The 20,315-nt window shown below is 46.8% G+C and overlaps 1 protein-coding gene across 6 annotated transcripts in view; it reads left to right on the top strand.

Moving 5' to 3' along the window:
- Positions 1-4,643: 4,643 nt before the first annotated feature.
- Positions 4,644-20,315, top strand: part of PCNT (pericentrin) — a 132,692-nt gene continuing 117,020 nt past the window's right edge. For 4 of the 6 annotated variants that reach the window (XM_042955532.1, XM_042955531.1, XM_042955533.1 and 1 more), the window contains exons 1-2: positions 4,648-4,803; positions 7,600-7,803. In XM_042955532.1, coding sequence (XP_042811466.1) covers positions 4,747-4,803; positions 7,600-7,803 — 261 coding nt within the window. In that variant the 5' untranslated portion in view covers positions 4,648-4,746. Of the gene's footprint in view, positions 4,804-7,599; positions 7,804-20,315 lie in introns of all 6 variants that reach the window. The other 2 variants (XM_042955535.1, XM_042955534.1) reach the window with 2 other exon arrangements.

The following is a 20,315-nucleotide window of genomic DNA, read 5'->3' as shown; positions in this document are numbered from 1 at the left end:
GTTGCTAGGCAGTGTAGACACAGGAAGGCCCCAGGTTGCTGGGTTTCCACTGAGAGTCCTTCCCAAGCCCCACGGAGGCCCCACGCAGCGGTTACCTATAAACACTGCTAATCTCCAGGTGTAGCCAGGTAGGGCTTATTGGGAAGGCAAGGAGCAGTGGCTAAGGCCAGAGGGACAGAGTGAAGTTTTGGGGGGAGGACAGTCCTGATCCACACCCCCCATGCACTGCCCCCACTCCAGAACTGAGCCCGGAAGAGTATAGGGTAGGGGACAGCTGCATCCTTCCCCATGCGCCACAGGGGCCTACCAACCCCTCATCCGTTGCAGCCTCCTGGAGGCTGGCAAGCCCCCAACCCCTTCTAGGGACCCTCAGAGCCAGATGGGAGTAAAGCCTGGACCAGGTGGGGGCACCACCTCCCTGCAGATTTCAGGAAATTCTGAGGGGCAGAAGGGGCACAAGGGAGCTGGCCAATGACATGCCTAGGGGGCTTCCCTGGTGGGGGTTCTCGGTGGGTCCACCCCACAGGCACCTAGCCATCACCTGGGAGGACACAGGGTCACGCGGAGCTACCACTGCTTCAGGCGGGGGTGTGATTCCAGCATTGGGGCTGCTCTGTGGGGACCCCAGCCCAGAGAGGGGTGGGAACACCTAGGGACAAGACCCCTGGTCAGGTCAGGAGTTGGTGGCTGGAGTGCATGTCTGGAGGGCTGAGGGTGGGGCAGGATTGCATCCAATAAGGGAAGCCTTTTATAAATGATCCTTCACACAGAAGGCAGGGCACAAAACTGATACAAGCGGCCCTTCATTTGTATGGGCTTTACATCTCAGATTTGCAAATTAATCCACCCGGCTCATGAAGTGGACATAACAGATTTGCTATTGGAGCCCGTGACAGCGATCTGGGGCTGGGGTGAGAGTGGAGTATCGGCACACTTACAGCCCCCCTCCTCAATGCAGCTTGTATCAGATGGCAAAAATCTGGCTGAAAGTCCCTTAAATTGTTTTTAAAAAACTAAAGTTACTTATTTAAAGTCATTTAAAACTTAGATTTACAGAAAAATCAAGAAGATGGTAAATGGCATTCTCACATATGGCTTCCCCTATTATTAACATCTTATATTGGTTTGTTACCCTTTACTACAATCAATGAATCTAGACCGATACATTAACTATGGTCCATACTTCCTTTGATTTCCGTATTTTTTTTTTTTTTTGCCTGACATCCCTTCTCTATTTCAAGACATCATATGACATTTGTCAGCATGTCCCCTTAGACTCCTCTTGCTTTTGGGGCGCCTGGGTGGCTCAGTCGGTTAAGCATCCGACTTCAGCTCAGGTCACGATCTCGCGGTCCGTGAGTTCGAGCCCCGCGTCGGGCTCTGGGCTGATGGCTCAGAGCCTGGAGCCTGCTTCCGATTCTGTGTCTCCCTCTCTCTCTGCCCCTCCCCTGTTCATGCTTTGTCTTTCTCTGTCCCAAAAATAAATAAACGTTAAAAATAAATTAAAAAAACCAGAAAGACTCCTCTTGCTTTTGATGACCTTGACAGTTTTGAGGAGCACTTGTCAGGCATTTTGTAGGGTGTCCTCTACTCGTGGGGTTTGTATGTTTTCTCATGATTGGACTGGGGTTTGGGTTGATGGGAGGAAGACCACAGAGATAAAGTGCCATCATCATCACGTCACATCCAGGGTGCCTGTGGTCACCTTGACTTATCACTGTTGATTTTGACCTTGATCACCTGGCAGAGGTATGTTTGTTAGGTTTCTCCACTCCCCAGTTACTATTTTTCTCTCCCTTCCCACACTGTCCTCAGTGGGAGGAAGTCACATGCACAGTTCACACTTAAGGAGTGAGGGTTGTTTCCCTCCTTAACAAAGGGGGTGAGTATCTACATAATTTATATGCACAGCTTTTTAATTGTTAAAAATAAATTGAGACTCAGGTCCAGCATTAACATAGTCTAGAATGACCATGGAAATGATCCTGGGGTTCTAGGGAACATAGATTGAAAACCAATGACCAAACCAGTGTGGGAAAACTGTGGACAAGTGCCCCATTGAGTTTTAAATCCGTTGCGACACGTAAAGGTTGAGAGATCCAGGCGTAGATCTGGGGCTGTAATTGCTCTAGGAAAGTCTGACCCTGTGTTTGGCTGGTGTTGCCTGCTTGACCCCTGGTCTTATGAGCCCACTCATTCCCACTCATTTTTGCTCACACCGCTCAATTCTACAAGCTAAGAATGGAAGCTCCACTTACTGAAGGGCTGTGGTCTGACTCAGAAGGAGAAATGCTTTTTGGTGGTTGAGCTTCCAGCACTCTCTGAGGGAGATTTGTCTAAGTTGTGGTTGCTTATAATCACACATTCTCACTGAGGGTGAAAGATGAGTTTGTGTCAGCAAGATTGTCATTACCGCGTCTTGATGAAGGGCATTACTGCTACCCTGATTCAGTCAGAGAAGACAGCAAGCAGGGAGCGCACAGCCGGCACACAAACCCCGTCCAAGTAAAGGTGTGGGAACAGGTGAGCGGAACAGAAGGAACCCAGAAATCTACATGTCTCCTGCAACATCGCCCAGAACAAGACCATCCACCCCAATCTTGCTTTTTGTGCCACTCTGTCTCTAGTGGCAGGTCACTTGAAGTAGTGTCATCCTACCTGACTCCCCAACGGCTCACATCTGTAGCAGAGGCATTTGGGACTCCCATCTTGTCCTTGTCATCTGCCTGAGTTCTACAGTTTCCTAATCCTGCCACCGAAACGTGGTGCTGCTGTTCCATTTACAGACTCAAAGCGGTGGGAGGGGGGGCACTATGCTTTCATCTTCCTTTTAACTGTAAATGGGATATTCCAACAGTGATAAGAAAAGGTTAAAGTGAGACCGGGGATGTTAAGCCCCTTTAGGCAAACAGGATCACCACTTGGTGCAGTTATGCTACAGGGTGCAGGGAGATGCTTTGGATTATCGTCAACTAGTTTATCAGCTTCCAGTGAGCTTGATTACACCAACGGCATTTGATTGTTAAATTGTGGGCTAGGAACAAAAACCTTGCATTGTTTCCTTAACTGGACAAACAGGTTCAAGTGAAGTTTGAAGCTAAGGAACAATGGTCTCATGAGACTTTGGATTCCCACAGACCATGAATTCATAACCAAAGTTATACTCCTTTTTTTTCTTTTAAATTTTTAACAGACTTTATTTTTTATTTATTTTTACTTATTTTTCAGACTTTATTTTTTAGAGCAGTTTTAGGTTCACAGCAAAATTGAGCAGGAAGTACAAGATTCCTTTTTAACGACTGTTTACAATACACTTGAAATGATTGACCCACATGTTTCCAAGCCTTAATCATTTTCCACTTGAAAGACTGTTTTTGATTTTCACTGAACCAGCTCTTTTTCTGGTGATCTGGAACTGGGTACAATTACAGCATCACTTAAAATCACATCTTCACCAAAATTTTCTCAAGGAGGCTAAAGACCACTTGGCAAGTTGGCCCTAGGGAGCCCCTTCTATGCTGGGGTTCCAGAGACTGTCCTAACAGGAATAAACATGTGTAAGTTAGCCTTTCCTGCGCTTCAGGATCTCAGCCTGTCCCTCTCTCCACCACAGGGTCCCTCCTAATACTCTGATCCAGGGGGGGCTGCTTCGTGGCAGAGGTGCCAGATTTGTCCCACTGGTCAAATCCTATGCTGCACTACCCAGAAGCTGCAAGCTGGCGGCAGACGCATTAAATCAGAGACCTCGATACGGTACTGTGTCCCCAGTGAGAAAAATACAGGTCCGGAAGTGGCACCACTCCCAGTGCCTTCAGTCCCTGCAACGCTGGACGCCGTGGCCCGGATTCCCAGGCATCAACAGGCAACAGAGAGAAGTGAAGTCATACGACGGGGGAGGGACGCAGAGCAATGAAATCCAAGTGGTCTGGCTGGCGGTCTGCGACTGGGAAACGAACAGAAACAGCGTCCCGGGAGGCGAAGGGCAAGGTGACCCGGGCTCCCACCCCTGAGGACCGAGGACCTGGCTGAAAGTGAGGGGGCTCTAGGACGGGCAGTGCGGGCAAGACGTGTGACGCCAACCGCAGCCCCGAGATCAGCCGTTCGGCCCGCGAAGTCGCGGCCTCCCGGACTCCCTGGCGCTCACCGAGTAGCTCCCGGGGGACACGCCTGTGGGCGGCCTCTCAGCCCCCTCAAAGAAGGGGCTGTGGGGCCGGCCTAAACTTCCTAACGGCCAAGTCTAACGCCCCACTAACACGACCAAGGACAAAGGCTGACAGCCACACTCGCCTAGAGGCCTTTCGAGTCGCTAGTGCAGCCCCGTGTACAACAGGTGCGCGCGCCCCAACTGGTCCCCGCGCCAGCGCTCGCCGCCCACCCATTGGACAGCTAGACCCCTTTAAAACCGACCAACCACAGAGCGTTCCGAGGCCTCTACGCTCCGCCATTGGTCCTGCTGGGAGGTGGTATTGACAACGCGCCAGTGGGAGGCCAGAGGTCGACATGGGCGGAGCTCCGTCCGGGCCGCACAGCTCTGATTGCGCGTGCGCGAGGGCAAGAACGCAGCCCTCTGATTGGCAGCGGGGCAGACGGCGCACACTCGGGGGCGGCGCCAGACCCACGTCTGCGTGACAGTTGTTGCGGGGGGAGGGCAGCCCAGACAAGGGGGAGGGAGTGTAAATAGAGTGAAGGCGGCGGCGTGTTGACCCCGTCACCTCTTGGGCTCCGCGAGGAGCCTCCGGGAGGGAGATGGACGAAGATGAGCAAGAGCAGCGGCGAAGAAAGGTGGAGGCCGGGAGAGCGAAGGTAAACGATAGCGCCTCTTCCTCCTCCCGCTGTCCCAGCTCGGGCTTCTCGGGGAAGGTTCCGGTGACCGCTGTTGTTTCCTACTAGGAGCGGTCGCGGTCAGGCGGGGACCACCGCCAAAGTCTTGCCCTTCCCGCCGGCTCGACTGGAAGTCGCCTCCTGGCCGCCGCCATCTTGAATCCGCCGCCCTCTGCCCGGCCCCGCCCCTGTCGAGGTCGCAGCCAATCACCGGCTGGGGACTTGCGGGGTGGGGCGGGGGCGTGCGCGGGGGTCGGGCGCGGGGCATGCCGGGAATCGCGGGGCTGCGTCCGCGAGCGGGGCGGGGCCTGGCCGCGCCCTCCCGCCTTTCCGGAGGAGCTGGCGCTGCAGCCCTTCGAGTCGCCGTGGAGTCTCGGCCAGTGTCCGTGGCACCCCGGTGGATGCTGGTGGCCTAGGAACGCGCGGTCCCGGACCGCCCGCCAACATTCCGATCCCAGTAGAACGTGAAGGACGGGCTGGTAGTGAGGGGGGCGGCAGTGCCCCCGCACCGCGCGTCCTCGTTGTCATAGACAGCCAGCACGTCGCGCACCTGTACAACCGCTCACCTGTACATCTGCTCACCTGTGCACACCTGCACCTGCCGCGGCTCCACCTCACCAGAACTCAGGGTTCTTGGAGGACTAAGAGGGCCTGTGACTCACCTGCATTCGTGGGCGTCATAGACGCTCTCCCTAGGGCTCATTCACTTCCATCTGTTTAAAACTACTTGCAGACTTTCGTTTTACTGGGAATTATGCACCTTTTTTTTTTTTTAATCTTCAAAAGAAAAGTCTTCGAGTGGCAGTCTAGGAACACATGTTTATATTGCAGAACATCTTTTGCCGACCTGTCTAATATTCCGTGGGGTCCAGAAATGCTTGTTCTGGCCCAGTTGCTGTTTGGGGCCCAAGTGGACGTTTTGAGCAGGTGAGGGTTGAGGGGCTCTGCTGGAGCCGGTCCCTCATGCTGGGCTTCCTAGGTAATCTCCAGACACCTGGACAGAATATCCTGGGATGTATTGCATTCCTAGGTTGTGGATGCCCTGGGGAGCTCACTTTGGTCATAGAGTCACTTGTCTCCAGGGATGCTTTTTGTTGCCTTGTTTCTGCCCCAGTTTTCACATAAAACTGGTACTTGCTGTTTTGGGGGGTATATTGTGGGGATTAAACTGTAAGCTGAAAAGACCCTGGCTGTAGAGGCAGAGTGGAGCAAGCAGACACTGGCTGTGACTCCCTGCCCTTCCCCAGCTGTGGAGGAGGTTACCTACCCACTCTGTCAAGGGATGAATGAGAGTCTGTGCAATGTTACCTGATCGGTAGGTGGAGCCATGGTAAGTTGTTGTGTTTGGGGCCAGAGTGGCCAGACATTGGGAATTTCACATGGACCAGCTAGTAGGAAATATTCAGTGTTAGTTTCTTCTTTTGAGGGAACCACAGGGCCGCTGCATTAAAGAGGCCATTCAGAACACATAGTGACTGATGTGAGACAGTGATGGGGTAGCAGCATCTAATGGCAAGGTGACAGGCAGAGGACAGATTGGCCTCATTCAGGCTTCTTGGGAGAGGAAACTTGTGAGTGGTGTTTGAAGAGGGATGTGCTGGCGCCCAGGCATGTACGTGAGCCAGGAGATGACAATGAGGCAGAGTTTAATATTTGATGTGCGTTTTCCCGGCGCTAGTCATGGTTTGTAAGCATGCATAAATGTGTTTGAAAGAGTGTTGAGGGTGATGAGGAAGGATCATCTCGTTGCAGGAGGAAATGGGCACCTCTTGTTGGGAGACCCCAGGCTAGAGTCAAGGATGGTGATGCAGGAGGGAACCTGAGGACAGCCAGAGTTGATGGAGCAAGGCATAAAATGATGAACATGGGGCTGGTTTGGAAGGCTGACTGTTCTGGAGACAAGGTTTTTCTCACGTAAAGGACCTTATGTAATTTTTCTGCGTCTGCGAAAGTGTGCTTTTGTGTTACACTTATGCAAATGTTTGTTAAATGCATTTGCTTTTATGAGCACAGTTGTCATTTGAAGGAGCCGATGCCCCCATATGAAAGAGTGATGTTAGGTCTCATACCTTTGAATAAGGTGTTAGTGGGAGACGTGTGAACGGAGTCTGAAACCCTTCAGTTTGAGGGACTGAACAGCTAGGTTGTGCCTTCTGATGGGTGACATTCTGTGGAGGTCCCTGGTGCATTGGTGAGCTGTGTCGTGAAAAATAGAACATCTGATTCCATAAAGGAGGATCTTAGATTGACCTGGCTTAATTAATTTTTTGCTATTTCTGTACCTTGTCTCAGAATCTGTGGCTAGGAAGTTTTGGCCAGGCTATATATTTTCTCGATTGGGGGAAAATGGGGGCAAAAAGAGATTTAGCGTTTGTGTAGTTTTAAACCTTAAGCATGCCTTGATTAAGCTATCAGTCTTTTAAATAGATGTGTTGTTTTTTTAAAATCTTATTTCTCTGTAAACTTCCAGGGGCTAGGAAAGCTATTCTGCCAGTTGGCTGTATTGCTTTTTTCTGTCTGTATATAGGCATAATTAACAGTCGTCATTGTTAGACTCTGAAAAGAATTCTGAACTTAAATGCTAGCATCGCAGATATTAATGAAGGCAGAGTTTGTGGGACAGGGATCTGTTGGTTGACGTGGGTCTGGCCAGGTTTGGCTGAGCACACTGAGCCAGCCCCAGAGCCTCATGTTCCCCACCAGCTCATTGGCTTTGTGGTTCTGTTACTTTTTTCTTGGTTACCTTTGTCTTTACTACTTTTCTGCGTTTTTGCGCAGCTTGCTCACTTCCGACAGAGAAAAACAAAAGGTGACTGTGCGCATCCGAAGAAAAAGACGGCGAAGAGGAAGGGCCCGGCTGTCGATGCGCCTGTCCAGGAGGAGAGCCCGGTAGCCACCGAAGATGGTGGACTCCTGGGAAGAGGGGACGTTTGCAAAAACACATTGTGCAGCGACACCCCTGATGGGGCAGGAGCAGCTCAGGTAGGTTTACTCAGCACTGTGCATTAACAGCTTGCTTAGCTTCTAGTTGTTGCGCATGACTTTGGTCTGTTTTCGCCTGTCAAAGGTGGGGAAAGAGCGTTCCACTTTTACACAAGGGGAATATGTTTTTGTGTTTTTACTCCTAGTAAATGTTTTCTGTTTTGTGATTAGGGATTGTTTGAAGGCACGTGTCAGTATAGGTTCTTGCTTTGGTAATGGAAGTCTTAGAAGTGTGAGTTCCTCTGGTGTGGCTCTATGTATCAGCCTTTTTGACAGGGATTTCTTTGCACACTTAAACCATAATATTCCTTCTCCTACTTATTGCTTTTTTTCGTTTCCTTTCTGAACTTGGGATGAAGAGGGAATGGGTGAAGTGGTGCAGAAAGGGCATCTTGCTGGAGGAGGCACCACCATCCTCTGTTTGAGGCCCTGTGAACTACAGGGGTGCGTGTGGCCCACTAGTGGATGTGCACACTGAGAATGCTGGGCCCGCGTGGCCCCCTAATCACCTGTAGTTGGGCTCTCCTTGCGACTTTTTCTGTGCATTACCATTGAGGGGCTTTGAATTGTGATTTTGTGTGCAACAGAGCAGGTGTAGGTTTGGGTGTTTGCTAGAATGAGCTGACATACTGGTGGCTGAGGGCAGCATTTGACGAAAACTCACAGCGTGTCTCGCCTGCTTTGTTGGAAAAGTGGAATTCCAGCCTGTAAAGTCTCTGATATTCTACCGACACATCTGGAATTCTTCTTTTGAGAATTTGAAAGACGTAACTATTGTACTCCCTCGTCTGGGGAGCAGCAGGCCAGCACTCTGGGAGCCCAGCCTTTGGGCCAGCCTGAGCCCAGCTCATGCCTCCTCCAGTGTGGGCCTGAAGTTCACCACCATCCTCTGTGCTGGTCTCGGGACTGGGCGGCAGCTCTCAGCAGCCCTGTCTCCATCACAGCTGCGTGAGTAAAAGCCACATTGGGAGGACTGAGAGTTTACTCCCAGTGCTTTTTCTCTGTGTGTTTTCTCCTAGGCTCCTTGAGGAGAAAAGCTTGTAAGTTATAGTTAACAGCTATTAATTTTATTCTTACTTGCAAGTCAGAGGAGTCTTTTTATAGTAAACATTTTTTTGGCAGGGGGCACACCTTGGTGGCTCAGTCGGTTGAGCGTCCAACTCTTGATTTTGCCTCAGGTCATGATCTCATGGTTGTGAGATGGGGCTCCATGTTGGGCTGTGCGCTGAGTGAGGAGCCTGCTTGGGATTCTCTCTCTGCCCCCACCCCCATGAACATGGGTGCTCTCTCTGTCGCTGAGTAAATACACATTTAAAAAAACTTTTTAAATACACTTTTTTTATCCATGCAAGCAGGGGAGAGAGACAGAGGCAGAGAGAGAGAATCCTAAGCAGTCTCCATCCTCAGCGTGGAGCCCGATTTGGGGTTCGATCCCATGGTCGTGAGATCATGACCTGAGCTGAAATCAAGAGACGCTTAACTGGCTGAGCCACCCAGGCGCCAGGAAGTCTTTTTATTTTATATTAAATGTTTTATGTATTTTAGCTTTTCATTTTGAAATAATCTCCAACTTACAAAAAAACTTTGCAAAGATTAGCTTAGAGTTTGTAGATACCCTTCACCTAGCTTCTTGAAATGAATGTCAACATCTGGTATTTTCAGGACGATTATTACAATTGGTTCCTATTAACACTGGAACAATGCTATGAGCTAATTAATAAAGCTCATTCAGATCTCCCCCGCTGTCCCACTAATGCCCTTTCTCTGGTCCAGGATTCTGTGTTGCATCTCACTACCCATGCTGCTTTAGTGTGGTCCAGTCTTTTATAAGTTGGACGTCTTTGAAGAGTCCTAGCTAGTCGTTTGGTAGAATGCCTGTCAGTTTGGGTTTGTTTGATGTTTCCTCCTGATTAAAATCATGTTGTGAATTTTGGCAAGAACATTGTAGAAGTGGTGATATTCCCTGCTCAGTGCACTTGGTATTGGTATTCGACATGTCTCCCTACAGGTGATGCCAGTTTTGATCACTTAGTTAAGGTGAGACCTGCCAGGTTTCTCTTGATAGAAAAATACTGTTTTTAACTTTGGAGTTCATGAGTATATTGCGTGGAGATACTTAGAGACCCCGCAAACCCCTTTTTCTCATCATGCTTTGCTCCACTAATTTTAGCTTCCATAGATGATTCTTGCTTGCAGCACTTATTGTAGTGGTGTTGGCCACATGATGACTTTGTTTCCATCGTTCTATCTCTGTGTATTAATTTACATTCTGCTGCAAGGAGGAACTGTCACTTCACTCCAGCGGGTATTTATTCACTATATCAGTATGGACATAGGGATTTTTCTTTTTCTTTTTTTTCTTTTTTAAGTAAACTCTACATCCAACATAGGGCTCGAACTCATGACCCCAAGATCAAGAGTTGCATGCTCTACTGACTGAGCCAGGTGCCCAGGGATTTTTATTCTTCGGGTTTTAATCTATCATATCAACCATGTCAGTGTTTATTTTGTTTCTGAAATACATAGATTGGCCATTGGGAGTGCCTTTGAATTGGTACCTGTCCTTCTACCATGTCCTCGTTGTTTCTGGCACCTTAATTCCTTACATTCTGGCACCAAGATTTTCCAGGGTTATTTTATCCTTTCCCTGTCAGCAGCCCTGTAATCAGATATTTCTTCAAGGAGCTCTGGTTTCTTTTAGTGGAGAATGATGTTTAGAAACCAACATCTGGGTGATAGTTGTGCTTATTGCTGTTGGGGTGTCTTTGGCTTCTGGGCTATTTCAACAGAGCTAGGTGATAAATACCTGTATGTGTACACTTCTATATTTATTTCTTTGTCAATCTGTATGTATAATAAAAATCACGAATTCACTTTAGTATTTTCAATTCCTAACCAACGTCACAGGGTTCATTCTAGCTTTTTCCCTCTTCTTTTTTTTTTTCAACGTTTTTTTTTTATTTATTTTTGGGACAGAGAGAGACAGAGCATGAACGGGGGAGGGGCAGAGAGAGAGGGAGACACAGAGTCGGAAACAGGCTCCAGGCTCCGAGCCATCAGCCCAGAGCCTGACGCGGGGCTCGAACTCACGGACCGCGAGATCGTGACCTGGCTGAAGTCGGACGCTTAACCGACTGCGCCACCCAGGCGCCCCTTCCCTCTTCTTAATCTTAATTTCTTTTACCAATAGTGAAAGTATCTTCGCTACAATATATTTACTTACTTTCTCAATCTTTAAATATATGCACATTAGTTTGAGGATTGCTAATCCTCACTACTGTGAAAAACAGATTTACTAACTAGAGTGGGATATTTGAATATATAGTTGACCCTTTAGCAACATGGGGGTTAGGGGCACTGACCCCTCACACAGATGAAAATCGGCCTATAACTTTTGACTTCCCAAAACATGACTACTAATAGCCTAGTGTGGACTGGAAGCTTTAATGATGACATAATAAAACAGTCAACAAATATTTTGTGTATTTTCTGTATCATATATAGTATTCTTATAATAAAGTCAGCTTGGGAAAAAAATGTTAAAGTCACAAGGAAGAGAAGATACATTTACAGTGCCGCCCACCCTGTGTTTATTGAAAAAAGTCTGTGGGTACATGGACCTGTGCAGTTTAAACAAACCCTTGTTGTTCAGTGCTAGTTCTTTTTGTCTTTATTATCCCAAAGTTTGTTGTTTAGCATTCCAAAGTTGTATAAGTTAATTTTTTAAATATATATTTTTTTAATTTTTTCATTATAGTTATTCATTTATAACATGGTTTTGTTTTATTGTTTGTCTTCTATTTTGGTTCTTCTTACGTCCAGGTTGATTTTATTTAATTTTTTTTTTTTTTTTTTTGAGTAAGGGAAACATGACTAAGATTCTAAAAATCAGAGCCATATTCAAGTTCATTACTTTCTCTTCCCTACCACCTCATTCCTATCTAGGAGTGGTATGGTTGGACCCTGTGGTAGGCAAGTATTTACCTTTTTTTTTTGTTTTTCTGAATTTTATTTATTTTGAGAGAGCGCGTGCACGCATGCAAGTGGAGGCGGGGTTGGGGAGTGGAGGGGGAGAGAGAATACCAAGCAGGCTCTGGGCTGTCGGCACAGAGCCTGACATGGGGCTCAATCTCACAAACTTGAGATCATGACCTGAGCTGAAACCAAGAGTCGGACACTCAACTGACTGAGCCACCCGGGCACCTCAATTTAACCTTTTAAAAATCTGCCAAAAATTGTCTTCCAGAGAGTGGTCCTGCCATTTTGCATTCCTATCAGCAGCTCCAATCCAGAAATACAAAGGAATGAACATTCAGGACCTACAGAGACATGGAGGGACCTTAAATGTCTATTATTGAGTTAAAAGAAGCCAGTCTGACAGGCTGTACACTGTGTGGTTTTGTTTGTGTAGCATTCTGGAAAAGGTAAAACCGTGCAAATTGTAAACAGATGAGTGGATGCCGGAAGTCGGTGGAGGGAGAGTTGGTGAAGCAGGGATCTTTTAGGGCAGTGAAACTGCCCTGTGTGATCGTGTAAATTTTATGTTATGTTATTAGGGAGAGAGTGCGCAAGTGGGAAGAGGGGCAGAGGGGGAGAGAGAGAATCTTAAGCAGGCTCCACAGTCAGCGTGGAGCCTGACGCAGGGCTTGATCCCACGACCCTGGGATCATGACTTGAGCTGAAATCGAGTCAGGTTCTCAACTCACTGAACCACTCAGACACCTCATCAACATGTAAATTTTAAAACATCAAAATATATTTGCATGTAAATTAAAAAAACAAAAAAGCCATCTGGAGAATGAGGGATCCCAGGATGGAACGCAGACTTGAACAAGGCCCTAACTGTATTACCCACGGACAGAACAACCTCAGGGAAGGGGGTGAGGGAAAGGTGCTGACCCGAGTAGCTTTGGGGGTGAGTGGAGTTTGGAGGACTGAAGGCAGAAGGCACTGTGCATAAACAGTACTCCCGTTGCTAAAGGGGTTTCCCACGGGAGTGAGGATTAAGGATTCTGGGGCTGTGTACTTACGTGCTGGGATCGAACTGCTGAGGATGGCAGGTGGCTGGAGCTAGGTGTCTCACTCTCTCCTGGTGAGCTCACGCGGCTCTGCCACAGTCGGCGTGTGAGTTGGAATGAAGGTGAGAGCCCCTGGGGTCTGGGGCCGGATGGGGGGCAGGAGAGAGAAGGTCAGCTGGAAGAAGTGGAGGGAAGAGGTAGGGGAAATTGAAAGGCAGTGTGTGAGTCACTCAAGCTGTCAGAACACTGCAGACTGAGTGGCTTAAACAACAGACTCTCAGTTCTGGAAGCAGGACGTCTTCAGGGTTGGGTTCTGGCGAAGCCTCTCTGCTTGACTTGTGCATGACTGCCTTCTTGCTGTGTCCTCACGTGGTCTCCTGTGTGGGGAGAGGGCAGGAAAGCAGTATTCTCTGGTCTCCTCAAAGGACAGTAGTCCTATTGGATTATAGTCCCATCCTGTTATCTCTTTAAAAGCCCTGTCTTTTTTTTTTTAATTTTTTTTTTTAGCGTTTATTTATTCTTGAGACAGAGAGAGACAGAGCATGAACGGGGAAGGGGCAGAGAGAGAGGGAGACACAGAATCGGAAGCAGGCTCCAGGCTCCGAGCCATCAGCCCAGAGCCCGACGCGGGGCTCGAACTCACGGACCGCGAGATCGTGACCTGAGCCGAAGTCGGACGCTCAACCGACTGAGCCACCCAGGCGCCCCAAAAGCCCTGTCTTCAGATACAGTGACAATAGGCATTAGGGCTTCCACATGAGAGTTTTGGGGGATATACTTCAGTCCATAACATTCTCTCCTTTGGTTCCCCAATTCATCTTTCTTGCATTCAAAATACATTCACCCCATCCCTACAGCCCCAGAGATCGTTACTCATTCCAGCATTCTTTCTCATCTAGATATCATCTAAATCAGATATGGGTAAGACTTGAGGTAGGGTTCCTCCTGGGGCCAAATTTCTCTCCCACCGTGAGGCTGTGAAACCAAAGTTACATGCTTCCCAACCACAGTGGTGGAACAGGGATGGGATAGACAGCCCACTCCAGAAGGGAGAAATAGGAAACAACGAAGGGTAATGGATCCCCAGCAAGTCCAAATCCGAGTAGGCAAATTCCCTTGGCTCTTAAGGCTAAAAAAATAATCAGTCTGATTTAATGTGAAGCATCTGACTCTTGATTTCAGCTCAGGTCATGATCTCATGGTTCATGAGTTCAAGCCTCGCATTGGGCTCTGTGCTGACAGCTTGGAGCCTGGAGCCTGCTGCCTTCTCCACGCATCCTCACCTGACAGAGAACACTGGTGTCCCTTCCTCTTCTTAGAAGGACCCCAGTCCTGCTGGACCAGGCCCACCCTGTGACCTCATTTAACCTTAATCACCTCTTTCGAGGCCCTGCTGTCACAAGGGGGTGTTGAGCTTCAACACAGGAATTTGTGGGACACCGTCAGTCCATAATAGGCAACTGTAATAGGAGGGACAGCGTGATAAATCTGAAGGTCATATTTAGGGAAAGGCTGTTGAAGTCTGATTGGTGCGGTGGCAGGAATGGAGTGCGTGGACCTTTGTGTTCTTAGAGTATAAAAAAAAGAATTACCTTTTCTTTTAAAGGACAGAATATATTTGCCTGTGGATCAGGGTCAGGTTGAAATTCAGAGGCTCAGGCTCAAGCTGGAGGAAGAGCTTCTGAACGAGCAAGACGTCGTGGATGGACGTGGCCTGGAGGTGGGGAAGCTTCGGGCTCGGCCAGCTCTGTGTCCTGGCATTCCCTGCCAGAGGGGTCACTGTTAGTTTGCCGACCTCTTGTCTGCTTCAAGGGAAATGTCCTGGTTAATGTCAAGTTCCAAGGCTGGGCATTACCTCTTGCATCGAGGTTTCATTTTGATGTGTCTGAGTGGATGCCTTCCCCTCCTCTCGCCGGGGAGCCAGGGGTGGGGTTGAGTCTGCAGAGCGCTGGGTCAGAAAAGCAGGAGGCGAGCTGCGCTGGCCGCTGGCTTCTTGGGCTCCCGCGCAGTGGCCGAGGGCGGGGTTGTGGTTCCCTGGGCAGCCCTGCCGGGTCCTCCTGGTCAGGGTCCCGAAGCCCTCTGTCTGCAGCTTCATTCCATTTTTAGTGGAGGCACTGATTGCTGTGACCTAGTTTTCTTAATGTAGGGCAGTTCAGTTTATTCTGAGCTACCTCAACCGTTTGGGGTGCTTGGGGGAGCAGTGGGGCTCAAGTCGTTCCGTCTGGAGTTTGAAGTCAGACTTCCAGAGATTGGCTTTCCTCATTGTGGTCAGCTCAGTCTAATAGAGAAACAGAGTTGCATTTTGTGACCATCTAACTGACTATGGGCCTGGGTTAGAAGGTGCCAGGGGCGCCTGGGTGGCTCAGTCGGTTAAGCATCCAACTAGCTCAGGTCACAGTCTCACGGTCCGTGAGTTCGAGCCCCATGGCGGGCTCTATGCTACAGCGCAGAGTCTGGAGCCTGCTTCGGATTCTGTGTCTCCCTCTCTCTCTGCCCCTCTCCTGCTCATGCTCTGTCTCTCTTTGTCTCAACAATAAAAACATTAAAAAAAAAGAAAAAAAAAAAAGAAGGTGCTGGGTGCTTTATTTACGGATGCCTGGTCAGTGATGGATCAAGTTACACAATTGATAGGGCATTTCAGAATGCCAGATAACTGTAAAAGGATTTATGCATTATTTTGCACAAGGTTCATGTTATTTTCTGTTTTTTACTTCCTGGGATACCTGGCAGTGACCTGTATGATGAGGCGTTAGTTTTTTATTTTTTTGTGTTGTGTGGGTTTTTTTTTTTAATAATAAGAGATGGAAGCAATTACATTTTTACTTAGAATTATAATGACTAATGTTTATTTGTTTTTAAAATTTGTGCCAGAAATGGTTGTACGTGTTGTCAGCCAGGCTGTGAGGTAGGGACTCTGGTTATCCCCTCACAAGGAAGTGGGTGCTGCGGGATGAGCCCCCTTGCTGGGTGGGCATCAGAGCTCTCTGCTGCTCTCAAGGGTATGTGGGCTCCCTGGCTTCTGCCTTAGTTCTTACATCCATGACTTCATTCTTCATTCTGCTTATTTGATTGGATGTAATAGTTAAGAAAAAATGCATTTTTTGCATAAATTTTTGTAATAGAAATTAGAGCTGGTAGTCTCTTGTGTTGTTGTGGTCACCAGTGGCTTGAGGCCCAATCTGCATGCTTGTCTACTTCAGAGGTCCTCGTGGACTTTTTATCTCAGGTTTCAGTAGCCCACGTGGATTGTTGCCGAGAACTGTTATTTCACCAGTGAGCACAAAATACTGCTATTTCAATTCTGCCCCTCCTTCCTTATTAATTGTATGTAACGTTGCACGAGAACTTCCCTTTATCAGTTATCTGGTTACCCTGGTGCCCGGCTTGGATTGGAAAGCAGGGTAAAGGCATCACTCTTTCCTTTTAAGTTACTCATGTTGCTGTGCTACACTTTTCCACATATGACCATTGGACTGGCTTTCTTGAGCCTCACTGTAAATTCACTTATGTTTAACAATTTGTCATGAGCAAGTCTTGTGTCTGTTAGTGTGCTGCTCAGATTTTCCCATCTTTGACAAGGGAGAGCATCTTTAGTTTGATCCTCCGCAGTCACTGTGATGGCTTCCTTGCTTTTGGAAAAAGTGTTGCTGGTTAGCTGGTGCATTTCTTGCCCCAGGCCTGGAGCCAGGCGTTTCCCATGACTCCTGGCTCCTCTAGTGGGAAGTAGTGTTCAGAAACATGATCTAGACGTTAGGGGTTTTATTGTTTCAAGGTCATGTCAGTGAATAGTTAGGTTTTGTTTTATAGTTTATGAGTTACAGAGTAGTGTATGATTACAGAGTTCATAGTTTATGATTACAGAGTTTCTACTTAAGTTTGAAATTTCCCTTTAACATTAAAAATGTATGTTCCTGACATTAACATCATTACTCACTTGGCTTTCTTTCTCTTTCTAGTTTTATAATAACATTATTACTAATTACGATTACTTTGCACTCATTTTTGTCCTTTAGGTATTTTCCACAGTGATGTGCAGTCAAATTACTTTGTTTTAAAATCACCTGAGGGGCGCCTGGGTGGCTCAGTCGGTTAAGCATCTGACTTCGGCTCAGGTCATGATCTCGCAGTCTGTGAGTTTGAGCCCCGTGTCAGGCTCTGTGCTGACAGCTCAGAGCCTGGAGCCTGCTTCAGATTCTGTGTCTCCCTCTCTCTCTGACCCTCCCCCGTTCATGTTGTCTCTCCCTGTCTCAAAAATAAAATAAATATTTAAAAAATAAATAAATAAATAAAATCACTTGAAATAGTTTAAGCCAGAAACTTAATATATTTATATTCGTTTGTTTTATTTTCTCTTGTTTTAGGGAGATTTTGTTTTCAATTTGTTGTTATCGTTAAAGAGACAGAGAGAATGCGAGCTAGTGCACGGAGGAGGGGCAGAGGGAGAGGGAGAGTGAGTCTTAAGCAGGCTCCATGTTGAGAGAGATTTCGACGCAGGGCTCGATCCCATGACCCTGAGATCATGACCTGGGCCAAAATCAAGAGTCAGATGCTCAACTGACTGAGCCACTCAGGCTCCCCTTTTTTCATTTGTGTCTGTGTGTGGTTGTTTGTTTGTTTATTTTGAGACAAAGCGGAGGAGGGACAAAGAAGGAGAGAACCTTAAGCAGGCTCCATGCTGTCAGTGCAGAGCCCAACGTGGGGCTTGATCTTACAAACGTTAGATCATGACCTGAGTTGAAGTGAAGTCAGATGCTTAACTGAGCCACTTAGGTGCCCCTATTATTATTACGTTTTTAAAAATAGAAGCAAATATGTGCATATATTTCTCACTATCTGCTTCTTTAGTAGCAGGATACTTTACATTTCTGTATCTTGTTTTTTTTCACTTATCATATCTTGGCAGTCACGCCGTAGCAGTGTGTAGTGATGTTTCTCGTTCTTTTTTAAAAAAGTCTGTTGTCGGGGCGCCTGGGTGGCTCAGTCAGTTAAGCATCCAACTTTGGCTCAGGTCATGATTTCACAGTTCGTGGGTTCAATCCTGCATTGTGGGATCTGTCTGACAGCTGCGCTGACAGCTCGGGGCCTGGAGGCTGCTTCCGATTCCATGTCTCCCTCTCTTTCTACCCCTCCCCTGCTCGTGCTCTCGTCTCAAAAATGAATAAACATTAAGTCTATTATCTTTTTAGAAGCAAGAAGTGGTACCTTTTTATGTTTACCAACATACTTGCCAATCCCAGGGCTTTGGTTTGTTGGTATAGACCCAGTTTTGCATCATGTATCATTTTTCCTTCAGTCTGAAGAGCTTCCTTTCAATAAATTTTTTGTAGTGCAGGTCTGCCGATGAATTCTCTTGGCTTTTTTGTTAGTCTGACACTGACTTTGTTTTGCCTTCATATTTGAAAGAAATCTTTACTGGATATAGAATTTGAAGTTGACAGTTTTCTTTTTGCAGCACCGTGGTTGTTGGGCCCATATAGTTTCTGAAGGTATCTGCTGTCATTCTTCATTCCTCTTTCTGTAGAACTTTTTTCTTTTACGTTTATTTATTTTGGGAGAAAGAGCGAGAGCAGGAGCGCATGAGGGAGGGGAGGGGCAGAGAGAGAGAGAAGGAGAGAGAGAGAATCCCAAGCAGGCTCTGTGCTGTCAGCGCACAGCCTTACTTGGGGCTCGATCCCAGGAACCGTGAGATCGTGACCTGAGCCAAAATCAGGAGTCAGACTCATAACCAACCAAGCTATCCATGCGCCCCTCTGTAGAGTCTTTTTTTCCTTTTAATTTTTTGGGGGTACTTTTAAAACTTTTGTTTTTATCTCTGGTTTCAAATTCTTTCATCATGATGTGCCTAGGGTGGTTTCCTTTGTGTTTCTACTGCCTGGGATATGTTGATCTTTATGAAACTTTGGTTTAGTTTTCACCAAATATAGAAAATTTTTGTTCAATTTTTCAAATACTTTTTGTTGCTTCCCATTCTTCCCCCTTTGTGATTTCAAATCTATATATTGCATATTGTTTAAGGTTATCCTATGGGTCATTTAGACTTTGCTTTATTTACTTATTAAAACATTTTTTTCCAGTCTCTGCCTTTTTGTTCTTCATTTTATTTTTTTAAATATTTTTTTAATGTTTACTCATTTTTGGGAGACAGAGAGAGAGCTTGAGCGGGGGAGGGGCAGAGAGAGAGGGAGACACAGAATCCGAAGCAGGCTCCAGGCTTGGAGCTGTCAGCACAGAGCCCGACACAGGGCTCGAACCCATGAACCAGGAGATCATGACCTGAGCCAGTCAGATGCTTAACCGACTGAGCCACCCAGGCGCCCCAGGTTTTTGAACTTTTAATGGAATAATCTAGTATGCATATCTTGAGTCTGGATCTTTTTTATCCGGTGTCTTGTTTATGAGGTTTATTCATGTTAAACACTATTGTTTATTCATTTTCGTTATTGTGTGGTATTTCATTATATGAATGTGCTTCCATCTGTTTGTCTATTCTACAGTTACTTGGCATTTACTACACCCATTCTTAGACAAGTCTCTTGGTGTACATGTGCAGATGTTCCTATTGAGGCTATAATTAGTTACTTAATTGTTGGGTCATTATACATGTATTTGTTCAACATGCATATGTTGAGCTGTGTTTAAAACAGTTGTTCAGTTTATATTTTCGGTAGTGACATGTGTAAGTTTTACTTGTTCCATAGCATCTGTGATTTGTATTGACTGTCTTTTTTTTCCTCCTCTATTTTAACAGTTTGGGTGGGTGTGGAGTGGAGTGTATTTTAGTGTTGTGCAAGATTGGTCAGACGTTCAAAGAAATTAGTGCAGTTCATTAACAGACTCTGAGAAAAGTCATATCATCTCAGTTGATACAAAGAAAGCATATATTTTTGTGACAGAGTGACCTGTACTTGTAGTGTTGAGATTGTGCTGGCCTTATCCAAGGAGCTGAGAGGTCTACTTTGCTCTGTGAATGAGTTTGTGTAAGATGGTGAAGACTTTGGGAACTGAGGTTTTGTTTGTGGGAAAGCTTTGAATTACAGACTCCATTTATTTGATAGTTATCAAACTATTCACTAATGCTTTTTCCCAGAATTTGTTCTTTCATCTAATCTTCCAATTTTTGGCATTAAGTTTTTCATAGGAATGTTTTCAGTGTCTGTGGCGTCAGTATTGATGACCCTTTTCATTTTTGTTTATTTTTTTACTAAAATTTTTTTTGTTGATGTTTATTTTTTGAGAGAGAGAGAGAGAGAGAGCGAGCTTGAGCGGGGGAGGGGCAGAGAGAGAGGGAGACCTAGAATCTGAAGCAGGCTCCAGGCTCTGAACTGTCATGACAGCACAAAGCCCAATGTGGGGCTCGAACTCACAAACTGCGAGATCATGACCTGAGCCGAAGTCAGATGCTTAACTGACTGAGCCACCCAGGCACCCCTTTCATTTTTTAAAGGTGAGTATTTGTGCCTTTGTTGGTCTTGCCACAAGTTAATGCTTACTATT

The sequence above is a fragment of the Panthera leo genome, chromosome C2 (genome assembly GCF_018350215.1).
Source record: "Panthera leo isolate Ple1 chromosome C2, P.leo_Ple1_pat1.1, whole genome shotgun sequence".
NCBI classification, from domain to species: Eukaryota; Metazoa; Chordata; class Mammalia; order Carnivora; family Felidae; genus Panthera; species Panthera leo.
Note: the sequence above shows the minus strand (reverse complement) of the source record. Positions and strands in the feature narration are given on the sequence as shown.